Below are 17632 nucleotides of genomic sequence, written 5' to 3'. Positions count from 1 at the left end.
TTGGCCAGGTCCTATCCAGAAGTTAAAGGAAGCACATTGATTTACACCAGCGGAGGAGCTAAACTAATATTCTCATTGATTTCTGAATAGATTAAAACAAATGAAAAAATACCATTATAATGCTCAGCTTCCAAAATATGAAGGATTAATAATATTTTTGGTTAGTTTTGAGTACTATGCAGGGCTAGGTCCTGCTTGCATTACTCATGAAATACATAGTGATTTCTATATCATCTATATATCTGTATCTGTATAATGGATTTTTTAATGACAATAGTATACTCCCTCCCAAAATGTATTTATGTATATGTAAACTATATCTATATCTACATATCATGTATGTGTACGTACAGTGGTCATCATTAAATTGTTGACATTTACCGTGTGAAAGTAATTGGCCTTCACAGGTACAATTTAGCATCAGAAATACCACTAATGCCAGAGTAATGCTAATTATCTTCAGTCAGTAAATGTTAATATTTTAATGGCTAGCATTCTACTTCATCAAAGGGTCTTTTAAACATAGATTGATCCTAAATGTCTAATCTGAAATTCAAAGGGAAGTAAAAATAAAATGTAAAAAGTGCCTACCTAGACTATGTATCCAGCACAGCAGCAGCTACCCCATCACTTAAATTGTTGAAAAACAGTGGATCCTCTCCTTAAACAAGGGTATTCTGATCTTTATCAGGTTACTCATTAACTTTCTAGCATGGTCATTTTACTAGGCAAATAGAAACTACAGTTTAGGAACATTGCTTTAATCCTCTGTCTCTGACCAGTTCCATCTCCTTTTCCCAGTCCCAAAATACATGCATACTACAAAATTTAAATAACATAGGTAGAACGTGCTTAGGATGGAATTCTGCATTTGTAAACTGTTTTGTGAAGCTCCCATTTTCCTGAGACAGAAGAGTACACCTCTTGCCTTTACCTAGTGGATGATCCAATCTTAATATAGTTGTCAACTAAAAAAAAGGGGGCGGGGGGAAGGAACGAAAGAAAAAGTTTGAATTTCTTTTCAAAGACTAGGATTCTGAATGTTACTTCTGCCCTGAGGCAGTCTGATAGCATACAGTGTTGGTTCTGTCTATTGTATTTAACTGCTTTCTGTAGTTTTCTAGCTCCGATAAAATATATTTTGCTGACTCTTGCTGATATCAAGTCTTTTGGGTCCTATTAGCTCCAGTCAAGGAATATAAGACAGTAAAATGGATGTCGCTAGGTGCAGGGACAAGAAAACAAGGAACTGTCATGCTGAGGAGAATGTTTAGGTTTGTGTTTCAGTGCTGTTAACAGTGCTGGCAAACCCAGAAAGGCAGTATATTTAGGTTATCTTAAGTGTGTGTATAGTCTCTTTGGAGCAGATCTTCACCAGCTTACCCCTTCCAATAATCTGGTCCATTTCAAGGATATGAAGAACAGCATTGCATTTGATTTGACAGGTGCTCCTGTAGTAGATCAGGCCTGCTTGCCAGAAAGAATTTTAGCCAAAATAGAGGAGAGTTTGGTGGTTTTCATGCATGCAGTTTGTATCTACATCTAATCTCCACCTGTTCATGACACCCAAATGAGATCCCACACACTACAGATTATGTAGACCCTAATAAAGTTAGCATGGTTCTTCTTTTACCTGCTGACATCATTAACTACATTGACATTTAGATTATTATAGATAGGCTTTGCCTTTAACATCCCTTTGAGGTGGCAGTTCGCGCCTCTTGTTTCAGGCTCTCAAAGTGACTGACTGCACCAGTTTACATACACTTCTCATTTTGAATGCTATCTTCCCAACCAGAGTTACAGGCATTGCTTTTAAATACAACTTTAGTGCCTGTAGTGCAAGATATACCATCCAGAAAAAGGGAGAGAGAGGCTTGTAGAGGAGCTGCACAGCAGGTCAATTCTAAAGCATTAATGAAAGGAGAACAGTGAAGCTTGGAAGGTTTTGTTTAATATATTTAGAAGCCCACTGAAGATGGTAAATTAAGGAGCAGGACAACTTCATGAGTGGTACTCTCAGAAACTCAACCTCAGCTACTTTTCTCCATCGCAGAACTCTTTACTGATTCCCATTGCTGCCCCAGAGAAAGATTCTGACTCTGCTCCATATTTTAGTCTATTTTTATATCTTTAGCTTTCTGTGCAGAACCACAGGTAGCTAAGTCAGAATTATGTAATCAATATCTCCACGTCAGCCATTAGTTCAGGGGAGCTCTCATTATAGTGACAGAGAAAAGATGTGATAGTGTGTTACCATTTCATCCCTGAGGTAAGTTTCATGTTATCTCCATGCAGCTTAGGCACTGATTTAGATAAGCACCTAAGCATGTCCATTGAAATCAATGGATTTAAGCATGGGCTCACGATTTAGTCAAATGGGCCCTAAACACATGCAAAAGGTCTTGATTCATGGGTCTGGTGGAGATATGGTTTCTTTCTCTCTTCCAAGGGGTGGTCCTTCTTCATGTGTTGATGCTGGTGTTCACACCTGGGCATGAGGGGTTAACCTTCCAGCTTCTGCATGTTTCCCTTAAAGCAGTTGGCCTGCTCCAGCAGTCTAGAAGATTTGATACCTCATTATTTATTGCAGGCTGGGGGAGTTTCTGCTGGGGTGAACAAAAAGGCACTAGTGCTACATAATACAAATCCTCACAGTGCATCCACAGGACTCCAGTGCTTTTCCTAAAGGCCCTGTGACATATTCACAGCTCTTTTCCACAAGAAGGTGGAGTCTTCCACCTGCAGGTCTCTAATGTCAATCTTTTACCATTGGACTTGGTCTCCCACTTCATTATCAACAACCAGTGATTTTTTTCTTTAAACTCCACGCGGTGTAGGAAGCACAATGCTTATGAAGCTATGGACAGAGTGTAATACATTCTCTAGATGGGAAATTATCGAGCCTTTAGGGCAAACAAATTCATTTTTTTTTCTGTTTGTGGTGGATTTTTGTTTGTTTGTTTTTTGAGGGGAGAAAGAGTATTTCCTTGGTTGCCTCATATTAATAAATGCTTCCAAAGCAATTGGTCTCAAAAAATGTGCCTGGTCCTCTGTACATTAAAAATCTACCATTTGTTCTGAAATGAAAGGGCAAACAATGAACCCCCTTTCTCCTATTTTATACATGGCTAGGGGAAATCTCATGAAGTTTCTTAATGTAAATCTAAGTTTCTTATATTTTATTCTGTTATCTAGGTCCAAAACATCTGTCCAAGCATCCATGCTCTGAGACATCTACCTGAGCCAGAAGTTTTGAGGATGATCCATTATTAATAAAATGGAGAAATGGAAAGCACTATGGTATAACCAAATATTATATGATTCTCACCTTGACAAAAAATATGTCTCAGCCTTTCCCCTCACCCCAAGCCTCCTACAAAAATCACAGTTTACATATGTTAAGGGAAATAATTGGCATGTGACAACAAAATCACCATAATTTTAAAACTGAGATGTTAGCAACATCTGATTATACCTGCAGCATGAGCACACTAGAAAAAACACACTAGCAGTCACCTTTATAGCGGTAGCTGTTTGCAGAATCCTCCAACCAGAAGGCGGCAACAGATTCCTGCCAGTGGAAGTAGCTACCAATAGCTGTTGGTAACGGGTAGCGTAGCAATAGCCGTCAGTAGTCAGGCAACAAGAGAGCACTGAACTAAGCAGCTCTGTTTTGAAGCCATTTTTATTCGCAGACCACTAATCCTTAAACAAAGGATCCATTGAGCCCTAAAAGTTAACTCATGCAGGGAAGTCAAATCTTCTCCATCTGTACTGACTGGTTGATGCTCTTAAAGTTAGAAACTGGCTGTCAGAAACAAACTCAGAAAATGGATAAAGTAGAAGTAAGAAAATGTTAAACAATTAAGAGACTTCTCAGAAAGCTTCACAATATGATTATATTCATTTCAGAAACATTTTGGTGTTGCTGTTATTTTGGTGCATTTCCCACACACATTATTCCAGTGACTGCCTTGTTAGACAGTCAGCAGAGTGATACGAGGGACAAATTTAGCTCATTGATTTTTATCATGTATCTGTATGGGGAGGAGGAGGATGGGGCATCAAGACATTTTTCTTAATAAAATAGATATCTCCAGCCTCCTATTTAAAATACAGCGAGTTGCCAGTAATGAGAGCTCCTTTCCACCTAAATAGCAACACAGAGCCAGATTCTCATTCTTTGTACCCAATATCTCTCAGCTCCTCAGTATAGAGAAATTATATATATATAGTTCATAGATTCATAGATTCTAGGACTGGAAGGGACCTCGAGAGGTCATTGAGTCCAGTCCCCTGCCCTCATGGCAGGACCAAATACTGTCTAGACCATCCCTGATAGACATTTATCTAACCTACTCTTAAATATCTCCAGAGATGGAGATTCCACAACCTCCCTAGGCAGTTTATTCCACTGTTTAACCACCCTGCCAGGAACTTTTTCCTAATGTCCAACCTAAACCTCCCTTGCTGCAGTTTAAGCCCATTGCTTCTTGTTCTATCCTTAGAGGCTAAGGTGAACAAGTTTTCTCCCTCCTCCTTATGACACCCTTTTAGATACCTGAAAACTGCTATCATGTCCCCTCTCAGTCTTCTCTTTTCCAAACTGAACAAACCCAGTTCTTTCAGCCTTCCTTCATAGGTCATGTTCTCTAGACCTTTAATCATTCTTGTTGCTCTTCTCTGGACCCTCTCCAATTTCTCCACATCTTTCTTGAAATGCGGTGCCCAGAACTGGACACAATACTCCAGCTGAGGTCTAACCAGCACAGAGTAGAGCGGAAGAATGACTTCTCATGTCTTGTTCACAACACACCTGTTAATGCATCCCAGAATCACGTTTGCTTTTTTTGCAACAGCATCACACTGTTGACTCATATTTAGCTTGTGGTCCACTATAACCCCTAGATCCCTTTCTGCCATACTCCTTCCTAGATAGTCTCTTCCCATTCTGTATGTGTGAAACTGATTGTTTCTTCCTAAGTGGAGCACTTTACATTTGTCTTTATTAAACTTCATCCTGTTTACCTCAAACCATTTCTCCAATTTGTCCAGATCATTTTGAATTTTGACCCTATCCTCCAAAGCAGTTGCAATCCCTCCCAGTTTGGTATCATCTGCAAACTTAATAAGCATACTTTCTATGCCAATATCTAAGTCGTTGATGAAGATATTGAACAGAGCCGGTCCCAAAACAGCCCCCTGTGGAACCCCTCTCGTTATACCTTTCCAGCAGGATTGGGAACTATTAATAACTACCCTCTGAGTATGGTTATCCAGCCAGTTATGCACCCACCTTATAGTAGCCCCATCTAAGCTGTATTTGCCTAGTTTATCTATAAGAATATCATGCGAGACCATATCAAATGCCTTACTAGTCTAGGTATACCACATCCACCGCTTCTCCCTTATCCACAAGACTCGTTATCCTATCAAAGAAAGCTATTAGATTAGTTTGACATGATTTGTTCTTTACAAATCCATGCTGGCTATTCCCTATCACCTTACCACCTTCCAAGTGTTTGTAGATGATTTCCTTAATTACTTGCTCCATTATCTTCCCTGGCACGGAAGTTAAACTAACTGGTCTGTAGTTTCCTGGGTTGTTTTTATTTCCCTTTTTATAGATGGGCACTATATTTGCCCTTTTCCAGTCTTCTGGAATCTCTCCCGTCTCCCATGATTTTTCCAAAGATAATAGCTAGAGGCTTAGATACCTCCTCTATTAGCTCCTTGAGTATTCTAGGATGCATTTCATCAGGCCCTGGTGACTTGCAGGCATCTAACTTTTCTAACTTGCTCTTTTTTTATTTTCTTTTCTAAACCTACCCCCTTCCCATTAGCATTCACTATGTTAGGCATTCCTTCAGACTTCTCGGTGAAGACCGAAACAAAGAAGTCATTAAGCATCTCTGCCATTTCCAAGTTTCCTGTTACTGTTTTCCCTCCTCACTGAGCAGTAGGCCTACCCTGTCTTTGGTCTTCCTCTTGCTTCTAATGTATTGATAAAAAGTCTTCTTGTTTCCCTTTATTCCCGTAGCTAGTTTGAGATCATTTTGTGCCTTTGCCTTTCTAATCTTGTCCCTGCATTCCTGTGTTGTTTGCCTATATTCATCCTTTGTAATTTGTCCTAGTTTCCATTATTTATATGACTCCTTTTTATTTTTTAGATCATGCAAGATCTCGTGGTTAAGCCAAGGTGGTCTTTTGCCACATTTTCTATCTTTCCTACCCAGCAGAATAGCTTGCTTTTGGGCCCTTAATAGTGTCCCTTTGAAAAACTGCCAACTCTCCTCAGTCGTTTTTGGCTGCATTGTAGTAATGATTGAGATACGTCTTGTGTCTGCAGCAGTTTGTAGACTCCTTGGGAATCCTTCAGGATGAAACTCGCTGTATAAGTGTAGACTGTAGTATTTTCATTTTAAAGTTAAAGCCAATTTACAAAAGAAAGCATACTCTAAAAGGAGACCTGCAAAGGATTTTCTTTTTAAAATTGTGCCGATATTCTTCTTTCTGCTTCTTTATGGTTTATAAAGAAGGGTAAAGTTTTTTTGAGAGGAGTGATGGGTAGAGGGGGGGTTACACTTCTTCTGAAATTTTTTGTACATTTGAATCCTCTGACATTTCAAATGTGATCTTCCCTGGTTTCCCGGGAGGCCATTCTGGGTTCTAGTCCTGGATGTACCAGTGCTGCAAGTGGAATCCATTTCTTACTGTTACGGGGTGGAGAGTTGGGGGACTGGTGGGGCAAGTGACCTCGTCACGTGACCCTCCACGTGACTCCTCCCTGCTCTGCCCCCATCCCAGGGCCCCCACACTCTCCCTGTCCCCTCCCCAATCCACCCCCCCTTACCTGAGGGGGGGGGCTCTGTCCCCTCCTGCTGCGCTGGTGAAAGGAGCAGAATGTGGGGCTGTTGGGCGACCCCACGCAGCTCCTCCAGTGCAGCTCCACCGCCCCAGCCGTTCCACACAGGGTCTCCTCCATCTGTCAGTGTACCGCAGGTATTAATTGTGCTGTATCAACTTTTCCATGATTTTGCCTGGGGCATCAACATCAAAATCACTGGCCTATAGTTACCCAGATCATAACATTTACCCTTTTTAAAATATAAACACAACATAAGCTCTCTCTCCTCTCTCACCCAAGTCCTTCAGAATTCCAAGATTTGTTCAATATCAACATCAATGGCTCAGAGAGCTACCCAGCTAATGCTTTTAAAATTCTTGGGTGCAAGTTAGGTAGTCATGCCCATCTGAAAATGTTTAGCTTTAGCAGTTGCTGTTTAACAGCCTTTAAATAGAACAAGGGTGAGTAAACTTTTTGGCCCGAGGGCCACATCTGGGTATGGAAATTGTATGGTGGGCCATGAATGCTCAAGAAATTCGGGGTTGGCATGTGGGAGGGGGTGAAGGCTCTGGGGTGGAGCCAGAAATGAGGAGTTCAAGGTGCGGGATGGGGCTCCGGACTGGGGCAGAGGGTTGGGGTGCAGAGGATGGTGTGGCTCTGGCTGGGGATGTGAACACTGGGGTGGGGCTAGAGATGAGGGGTTGGGGGTGCAGGAGGGTACTCTGGCCTGGGACCAAGGGGTTCGGAGGGCAGGAGGGGGATCAGGGCTGGGGGTTGGAGCACGGGAGGGGGTCAGGCTCTGGTTGGTGGTTACCTCGAGCAGCTCCTGGAAGCAGTGGCATGCCCCCCTCCGGCTCTTACGTGGAGGCGCGGCCAATGGGAGATGCGGAGGCAGTGCTTGTGGCGGGGGCAGTGTGTGGAGCCCCCTGGATGTCCCTATGTGTAGGAGCCAGATGGGGGACATGCTGCTGTTTCCAGGAGCCGTGTGGAGCCACAGCACGTGCAGAGCAGGGCAAGTCCCTGACCCCGCTCCCCAGCAGGAGCTCAAGGGCTGGATTAAAATGTCTGAAGGGCCGTAGTTTGCCCACCCCTGGAATAGAAAGTATTTCATTACCATTGTAAGCCTGGAGTATGTGATCCAGCTTCTTCTCAAATACAAAATGGACATATTTATTGAATACTTTTGCCTTTTCTGCATCAATAGTGGCAATTTCCCCATCCCTATCTGGTAACAGATTGATACAATTGCTAGGATTTCTTTTGTTTCCCAAAATCATACCTGTGGAAACCTGGATCATGATTGTTGTGGCTGTCCTCCTGCAGCCAAGGATGAGTGTTATCTTTAACATGGCCTCTACAAACTAGCTAATTTTACATAAAACCATGCCCAGGCCCTCTTTTATTTCTGAGTTACAGAACTCAATCACAAATTATCCCCTCATGAATATACTGTAACCCTGACATATGGATAAAAAACACCTATTAAGAGAGCACAGTTCAAAAGGCATGTGTGAGAAATATGTATGGCTCACATTGATACTTACATGGTGCTAGTGGTGCAGAGAGTAAACCACTAGGAAATCTGTATTTCTAATTTATTTTTTCTAAATTGGGGTAATCTTTGCGATAAATTGTCATCTGTAGATTTATTTTAGACAATGGCATTCTGTTAAGAAAGCTTCAGAACGCTTTCTTTTAAAAAGACTTATTGAGGCAGAATTCCTGATTATCATTGGGTCTTTTGGTACAACCCATAGAGATTGCATCTCTCAAGTCATCCTTACCTATCTACCTAAGTAGATGACCTCTGATAGTAGGAATCTGTTGTTGACCATGCGATACTTCACAATAGTTTCTCCAATGGAAACAATCATATCTACTTGGTAACTGAAAATATTCTTCTGCCATCACTGAAAGGTGTGATTTTTTTTAACCTTACTGAAAATAAGTGTTGTCACAAACAAACCTAAAGTCCTCTTATAGCACCCCTCATTTCAAATTTCAGGTGAACAGGATACAAGTCACATAGAAAACCATCCACTAACTATGGGCATTGGTATAGATGGTTTGACTTTCTCTTTTGTCTTTCGGAATCAGAAGGATATGATGCATTTTATTTTTCTTGAAAATTCTTGTCCTGCCCAGTCCCATCTACCACAGAAGTTCAAGACTGCGTCAATGTATTTGAATTATCCTTAAATTTCTGGCCTAAATCTTGGAATGTGTGTACAGATATTTGGCCTGAAGATAGCAATATGTCAATGCCTGACATTTCTGAATCTGGGAATGAGTCAAGCCCTGACCTGCATTCAACTGGCAATGAGCCAAGCTTAAACTTGCATGAGGTTGGGACCCACAAAATCCAAGGATCTTAATCTGCAAAAGCACAGGAGTTTGCAAGATTTGGCCTGGTTCATGTTTTGATTTCATCCCTTTCCCTCAACCTTTGTGTGTCACATGGCTTCTTAGATGCTTTGTGGCAGAACTGTGTTTTCGTATGTTTGTACAGCACTTAGCACAATGAGACCCTCTTCCTTACTGAGGCCTGGGTAATACAAATATTAAATTATAATAAATAATAGAAGCCTGCATAGGTCTTTGATAACTAGAGTGGACTAGATAACTTCAAACTGTAAATCTTACTCTTGGGGGAAATCTGCGCCACTGCGCGTGCACAGAATTCATGTCCCCCGCAGATTTCTTTGCTTCCTCCACTGAAAAATGACTTTCTGACAGGTAAGCAAAGGGAATCTGCGAAAGCAATCACGCACAACTCCCTAGCTGTGCAGGTTCATTGTTTCAGGCACACAGAGCAACCGGCAGAGAGGTAAATCACTGCAGGACTGGAGACACCCCAGCCACTGGCTCCTACCCTGAGCCGGCATCAGCTGCTAATCCCAGCTGGGCTGGAAGCAGGTGAGGATGGGACTTCCTCTTCCCTTGCAAAGAATGGCTGGGGCTGTGTCAGACCCACCTCCAGATACCTTCCCCAGCTGCAGGAATCTCAGCATCCTCCCCTGCTTCCTGCCCCCATTGCTCCTCAGCTGCGGGGGGGAAAGGGGGTCACTGTACAGGGAGACGCTCCCCCAGTCACCCAACCCCCGTGCATCTGGACCTCCTATACCCAGACACACCAAGCCTCACTCTGTGCACCCAGACCCCCCCCCATACCCAAATCCCACCCAATTTCAACCCCTGCATCTGGAGCCTCCCTGCACCCAGACCACCTCCCACTGAGCTCCCTGTATTCAAAGCCCCATCCTGATGAGCCCCAGCCCCTGCACCTCCCTGAGCCCCCACATCCAGATCCCCATGCCACTGACCTCCAACTAGCTGCACCCAGATCCCCACTCCCCCAGCACCCAGACACCCCCACTGAGAGCCCCACACCCAGACCCCTCTGCTGAGCCCCAACAAACTTCACCTGGAAGCCCCCCTACAGAGTCCCATTGCCCCCACACCTGGAACCCCCCCAATGAGCCTCTGTGCATCCAGATCCCCCCACACCTAGATCCCCCACTGAGCTGCCTGCACCCAGATTGTCCCACACAGAATCCTCTCACCCCACACCTGGATCCCTCCGCACTGAGCTCCACACTTGGATCCTGCCTGTTTGAACCTGCCTGACCCACACCTGGAGCAGGGCAGCAGGGCTCCAGGGTGTTTCTGGAGCAGGCCCAGGCCTGCTCCTGGAGGGTCATGTGCAGCCTCACCACTGAGTCCATGTCCCGGGGGTGAGGAGGCTGCAGGGTGATCCCCACCTTCATACAGGCAGTGGCCTGTGCTCCCCACTGCCATGCTGGAGCCTCAGCATTTATTTATTGACAAATAAAACTTGCAGAATTTTAAAATATTGTGCCCAGAATTTTAAATTCTTTGGCGCAGAATGCCCTCAGGAGTAAAATCTGACCAGCCAGGGTACCACTCTAATGTAACAGATTCACTCTTGAGACTCAGTTCCCATGTGATTTACAGTCATGTGATGTGAGCTTATGTTGCAAATAATATGACCCAGAGGTAAAGAATATCTGTCACTTGGCACTCTAAAGGCATTTATTCCTTTGAAGGATATTGGCTGGAGTGGTATTTATCAGTAAACTCTTCAGAGTACCTTGTTCCATGGTTAACACAGATATTAACATTCATACAGTTCTCCTTATTCACAAACATATCAAAGAACAAATATAACCAAAAGCAAGAAAAAATCAATCTAGATGCTTTAACACATTTCTGCCCTGATTAATTAAATAAATTAAAACACATAAATAAAAGGAAATAAACAAAGACTGCTGCTCTTAGGATTTATTTTATTATTCCCAAAGGGTCTTGTCATTGTTTTTTAAACAGGTATATGTTATATCATCTTGCTTATTACATTGTATAAAAAAGGTATGGAATTATACAGTCATTGAGTGTTAGCAAACAGTAAGAAACCATTTAAAACATAGAATAGATGTATCTTTAATCCAAATTTCCTTTGGCAGATTAGTGGTTTTACTATTGACAACTTTTTTGTTATTGATGCCATGATTTAACAGAGGTTGTGTGAGTAAATTTGAGAAGCAATTCCTAACCACAACACTGAACGGTCAAAACATCATAGATGGAATTTACCTCATGTAGAGAGCCTCACAGAAAGCCCAAGATGCCACTTAACTGTTTCAATTGGGTTGGTTGTATGGGGCATTTATGGGCAAGCATCCGTGGAAGGGGGTCTCTATGTCCCTTGTGTACCATGAAGGGTATTTCTAGGCCCATTCCTTATAGGTCAATGTGGAAGAGATCACTAAGATTGGGCCATAGGTTCCAGGCCACCCCTTACCCCTCACACTGAAAACTAGAAGAGTTGCTGAGGAGGAACTCTGCGGCAGCCATACTGCCTGCCTTCAGGTTAAGAAGTGAATGGCACCTCCAGAACGCCCACTTAATTCCCTGCAAAGAGTCTGTTACCTGGGTTTTGTGTGTAGAAGAGTGAATTTCACCCCATATTTTTAAGACAAACGTTGAACTGTATTTTCAGACCTATACACATTCTAAGAAGATTTTTGGTATTTACAGTCAAACTTGCATAAAGGGGAACATTTTCAAAATGGATGCTCAAGTACATCCACCCACTAAAACATGTTCACTTATGACGGATTTCTGTATGGAACTCCCCCTGCTGGTCAAAATCCCCCTGAAAAAATCCATTTTCCTAAAGTCGAGTTTCCTTTTCTGGCCAGTAGGTTGTCTGAATTAAATAGTCGCTATTGACAAAATTATCTTTTCTGTTTTGTACCGAGACCATTCCTCTCCCTCCATTGGCTGCGATGTTTTGGTCTTGTGGAACATACCTTTTCTTTAAGACGAAAAGGACCGCCATACTCAAGAAAACGGACATGGTGCCCAAGACCACGGTTAATCCCAAATATATGTATCTATAAAAGAAGAACCTCAGTCAGTCTTCCATAAAGGTAATACACAATTAATGCCTCAGTTACATCTGAAAGAACTCTGCAGAAGGGAGTCATTTATAATTCCGATTAAATTGGTAAAACTGAATGAATATGGTGTTAATGCAAGGTGTTTGTTTAACACCCTGAGTTTTAGCCATATATCAGGTACAGCATAGGCAGTGGCAGTATGAGCTTCCCACACACTGAACCTACCAATGTCCTTCAGTGGGAGAGGAATGTTTATATCTCTTCAGCAGTCAATTCAAATCTTGGCAGTTTCATCAGAGATACCAACAAGACTGGCATTTCTGTGATGCAGGCATTTATTATTAATAATTATGAACTATTATAATTATTTGTTACTGTGTTACAGAAACACCTGGAGTCCCCAAATGAAAATTGAGTCCTGCCAGGTTCCTAATCTTTCTATTTCTTTCCATAAGACTATTCAAAACAGGACTTACTCCTTACCTAACTTCTTGTCTCCTCAGTGGTGAGATCTACCAGCAGACCTGCTTCCTCCAAGTCTCTTTTTTACCAGAAAGGAGGAGACTATTATATGCCAACCCCATTTCCCAGCATGTCTTGCTGTTCTAGTCTCTAGATGTTGTTCCATAGAACATCTCTGAGAATGTCTCTGTCCTGGGAAGAAATCAGTAATTATACTGAACCTAGGCTGGTCCTTAAAGAGCTAGCACACCTGGTCCTTAAAGAGCTAGCTGTTTGCTAACAGGCTTTTGTGGCTCCCTGACCATAATGCCTTGTTGTGATCCAGCTCTGTATTGTCCCAATGTGCAGCAGCAATTAGCTACCACAGTCTGGTCTGCACTAGAGCTAGTAGGGAAAAAAAACTGGGGGGGGGGAGATGTTTCTGCAGAAAATTTAAACTTTCTATAAAAAGGAGGGGGAACTGAATAAATATCAGTCACAAAGTGCCCCAAACTGAAGAATTTCAGCCCCATATAGCCCCAAACCAAAATATTTTTGGTTTTCCATCATTTCCCCACCCCCCATTTTTCTGGTTTTGGGGTTTTGCTTTCAAGAAAAGCAGATACCTTCCATGATAATTTTTGTTTAATTAAAAACCCAACTGTCCATCCAAAAAAGTTTTGACCGATAATTTTCTACCAGCTCTAGTCCTCAGTGTGTAAACATAGTTAAAATATGTGAGCTGAAAGAATTAATTCACCAAATCTCTTACCTAAATGCATTAGAATCATATAGTCTACACGCTCCTCTTCCCCCACACCTTTTGCTTCCCCATTTCAAGCATGTGGTGTCTATTGACACTCCAAAATACACAGGGGCTGGGACTCCTGCTATAAGTATTAAACAAAGAGCATTAATGTGATTTTTGCATTTAAAATATTAATTTTATATATTTATTAACAATCTGATACACAATAATAAGAACATAAGAATGGCCACACTGGGTCATACCAAAGGTCCATCTCACCCAGTATCCTGTCTCCAACAGTGACCAATGCCAGGTGCTTCAGAGGGAATGAACAGAGCAGATAATCATCAAGAGATCCACGTCATGTCTGTCACCCATTCCCAGCTTCTGGCAAACACAGGCTAGAAACACCATCCCCGCCCATCCTGGCTGATAGCCATTGATGGACTATCCTCCATGAACTTATCTAATTCTTTTCTGAACCCTGTTATAGTCTTGGCCTTCACAACATCCTCTGGCAAAGAGTTCCACAGGTTGACTGTGTGTTGTGTGAAGAAATACTTCCTTTTGTTTGTTTTAAACCTGCTGCCTATTAATTTCATTTGGTGACCCCCAGTCCTTGAGTTATGACAAGGAATAAATAACACTTCTTTATTTATTTTCTCCATACCCATCATGATTTTATAAACCTCTAGCATATCCCTGCCTTAATTGTCTCTTTTCCAAGCTGAAAAGTTCCAGTCTTATTAATCTCTCCACATAATAATACTTGATTATATATATTAGGCTGATGTGAGCCAGTCATATCAGTTGCTTAAATAAGGAGTCAGATCCTGCATTCCTTGCACACTGAACTCTCCCATTGACTTTAGTGGGTGTTTAATGTGAGCAAAAGATATATGATCAAGCCCTAATGCCCACTGAAGCCAGTAGAAAGACTTTAAATCTGCCCTTGACATCAGTGGCCTGTATTTAGGCAAATTCTCACTGAAGTCAATGAAAATATGTCTGAGTAAAGACTGAGCAGAAACAGAGGCCCTATTCTATTCTGTTCTAGTCATTATACTATGACAATCGCCGTAGTGTCTCTGAATAACTAGGGTAGGGAGAGAAAACTCAAATATGGTTTAATGTTGTATGAAAAACAACAGCTCTAGAAATAATACTGCTGTTTCCTTGTTGTCTTTGCATATTCTTTCAGTACTTGTTAACATTTTGATAATAAATGGAATTTTTTTACAGGTTTCACAAAACACAAATTCTCTCACAGTTCTCCTAAGCATATGGCAGCTAAAGTTAATTCTAGACAACATTCTAGGTCACTGCTGCCATAAGCAATTAATAAGAACAGTACTACAATGTATCCAAATAAGATGAAGTATAGAACCAAACTTACCAAGAACTCTTATTGCCAAGGTATAAATACCAAGCGCAAAAGATTTTAGTTGTGGTTTAATGCACCTAAAAAAAAGAGAAATGATTGTTAAAGTGAAATAAAACATTAATTACAAATGGAGGGCCTTGATTTTCCACTCTATTATGCTAGTTTTACTTTGAGGTAATGCCATTGATTACAGTGGCACTACAACAGGCATGAATTTAATGTGCTGGCATGAAAATCAGGCCTAGAAATTCATAACATCTAAATTCAATATGAAATTTTAAGATGACAGCAATGCATCTTCAAACTGGAACAACTTTTAGGAGTTACTCACACAATCTGTGGAAAATTAGTTCTGCAAACACACAGCCAAGCATTTCAAAAGCCTTCTGAGTCAATATAGTGATGGCTAGTAATATGAACATAGCTCTGATGTAAGTAAATGAGTTTTTCAGTCACAAGGACTGCAGGGCCATGCCCTTACATACATAGCAAGCAAACAAACATTCTGACCCTGGCCAGCAAAGACCTTAAGCACAGGCTTAACTTTAAGCATATGAATAGTCCTGCTGAAATCTATAGGACTATTGATGTTCTTAAAATTAGGCATGTGTCAAAGTGCTTTGCTCTACCTGATACATGCATTTCCTTGTGTTAACGGTAGTTAATAATACAATTTATTAGTGTCTTGGCCATCTTGTTAAGCATATGTAAGTAGCTCAATAAGAAGGCTGAAGCTAAATCTGTACTGTGGATAAATATAATGTTTTGGAGTTTAAGCCTACAAGGTACTGGGTGCCTCCTGAGCTAAGGAGTACACACAAATTCCACTGAAATCAAGGGTTGTGGAATCAAGGGGTTCCCCACACCGAGGGGGAAAGTCACCTATGAAGACACATTATTTTCCTCAAAACCATTTCCAGAATATTATCTAAGGATGGCAGCAATGACATACTGCAAGAAACAGTAATTTAGTTTCTTGAAAAGACATTCCAGGAAGTCGTCCCTTCAAAGGGTATTTTAAAAGAATTTTAAAGCCTCTTCAGAAGATTCTCATTTATACTACAGCCCCTCATTGACACGGCTCTGACTGACCACTTTCAGGGCCCCATACACAGCCACAACAGTGTCAAGAAGCCTTAGTGTCAATGATAATCAGGACCTCCATCTATTTAACTAACACTCAAAAGTACACAAAAGGCCTGCATCAAAAACATAACTAAGTATCCAGAGTCAAAAGAACTTCTTAGCAAGCGCATTTATAGGCCTGATTCTCTAATGCCTTGCCCTTATGCAGTCATTTATACCAATACAAAAGTAGGTGTAACATGTTAATAGAGCAGAATAACCTCATATTTTTACACTCACTTTGTACTAGTATAAATGATGACACAAAGGTTCAAAGAAATTGGTGAATCAAGCCCCATCTACAAATAAATTTAATACATTCAGATGCTGGAAACTAAGAAAGAGAGATTTAGTATCTGAAATCTGCTTCTTTAGATTTAAATTTCTCCTTTATTTAAATTATTCCTTATATTAAGGAGTTGCTCCAATTTGACTGAAAATTTCATCAGAACATTTGTTTAACTAGTACAGGGGTAGGCAACCTATGGCACACGTGCCAAAGGCGGCACACAAGCTGATTTTCAGTGGCACTCACACTGCCCGGGTCCTGGCCACCGGTCCGGGGGGCTCTGCATTTTAATTTAATTTTAAATGAAGCTTCTTAAACATTTTAAAAACCTTATTTACTTTACATACAACAATAGGTTAGTTATATATTATAGACTTATAGAAAGAGTCCTTCTAAAAATGTTAAAATGTATTGCTGACATGCAAAACTTTAAATTAGAGTGAATAAATGAAGACTCGGCACATCACTTCTGAAAGGTTGCCGACCCCTGAACTAGTATATCAGCTCCTCAATAGAAGCTATATTTCCCCATACACTGAAAGCCAGTCTATTCAGAGACAACTTAGGTGACCCTTCTTCACTTTATAGCTCTCTATTAATAGCATGCCTTTACTTAAATTACTCCCGTCTGCATTTCATTAATGTCACATAACTTCAATAGTTTCTAAAGTCCTTTGGCAATCCTAATTAGCCTAATACCTTTAAAGGAACACTACAATAAATGAATCAGTCACTGGGCATAAGCACATTTCACTGATTTTAATCCTGTAAACCCTTGAAGCAAATGTCACTAAATCTTAAAGTCTTGTAGAGATTTAGCTTCTGCATTCATATGCCACATTTGGATCTCACGTTTCATATTTTTGCCAGTTTGCACCAAGTACCAGAACCAACTTTTAATGTTAGAGTTGGCTGAAAATGCCACCAAAAAAAAAAAAAAAAATGGTTGCTTGAATGAAAACTGCAAATTCACTTGGGCAGTAATTTTGTTTCTGAAGTGCACATATTTGCATTCTGTGAACATAATCTCATTTTTTGTTCATAAATTTTTTCTTGGAAAGCCAATCATTGAATGATTTCACAATAATGAGCAACTTCATAAAAATTCAAATATGTTTGGAGATGATTCACGAACAGACAAATGAACTGATTTATTTTGTAAAATGGATTCATTTTGTTAATTTTCTAGGGGCCAGATTCTGATGCCCTTACTCATGTTGAGTAGTTTGCAATTAGTCCCATTGGTTTCAATGGGATTACTCAGAGAGTGAGGGCATCAGAATCTGGCCCCCAGTAAATTAACTAAATTAACTGAATTTAAAATAAGTGTAGTCCCTTTTTCTGTTTGCAAATTATATGCAAAGTTTTGCAT

The 17632-nt window shown here is 41.1% G+C and overlaps 2 protein-coding genes across 3 annotated transcripts in view; both read right to left on the bottom strand.

Annotated features, from left to right (window-relative positions):
• Positions 1-668, bottom strand: part of LOC128841374 (solute carrier organic anion transporter family member 1B3-like) — a 43954-nt gene extending 43286 nt beyond the window's left edge. Inside the window, exon 1 of the mRNA XM_054036369.1 lies at positions 592-668. The gene's annotated coding sequence lies outside the window, so the exon portion shown is untranslated. The remainder of the gene's footprint in view (positions 1-591) is intronic.
• Positions 669-11256: 10588 nt separating this feature from the next.
• Positions 11257-17632, bottom strand: part of SLCO1C1 (solute carrier organic anion transporter family member 1C1) — a 43931-nt gene continuing 37555 nt past the window's right edge. For both annotated transcript variants that reach the window (XM_054016301.1, XM_054016302.1), the window contains 3 exons: positions 14859-14923; positions 13487-13604; positions 11257-12267 (listed from right to left, as the gene is read on the bottom strand). In XM_054016301.1, coding sequence (XP_053872276.1) covers positions 12045-12267; positions 13487-13604; positions 14859-14923 — 406 coding nt within the window. In that variant the 3' untranslated portion in view covers positions 11257-12044. The remainder of the gene's footprint in view (positions 12268-13486; positions 13605-14858; positions 14924-17632) is intronic.

Source organism: Malaclemys terrapin, chromosome 1, assembly GCF_027887155.1.
Source record: "Malaclemys terrapin pileata isolate rMalTer1 chromosome 1, rMalTer1.hap1, whole genome shotgun sequence".
NCBI lineage: Eukaryota > Metazoa > Chordata > Testudines > Emydidae > Malaclemys > Malaclemys terrapin.
The sequence above is the reverse complement of the archived record's forward strand: the minus strand, read 5'-3'. Positions and strand labels throughout refer to the sequence as shown.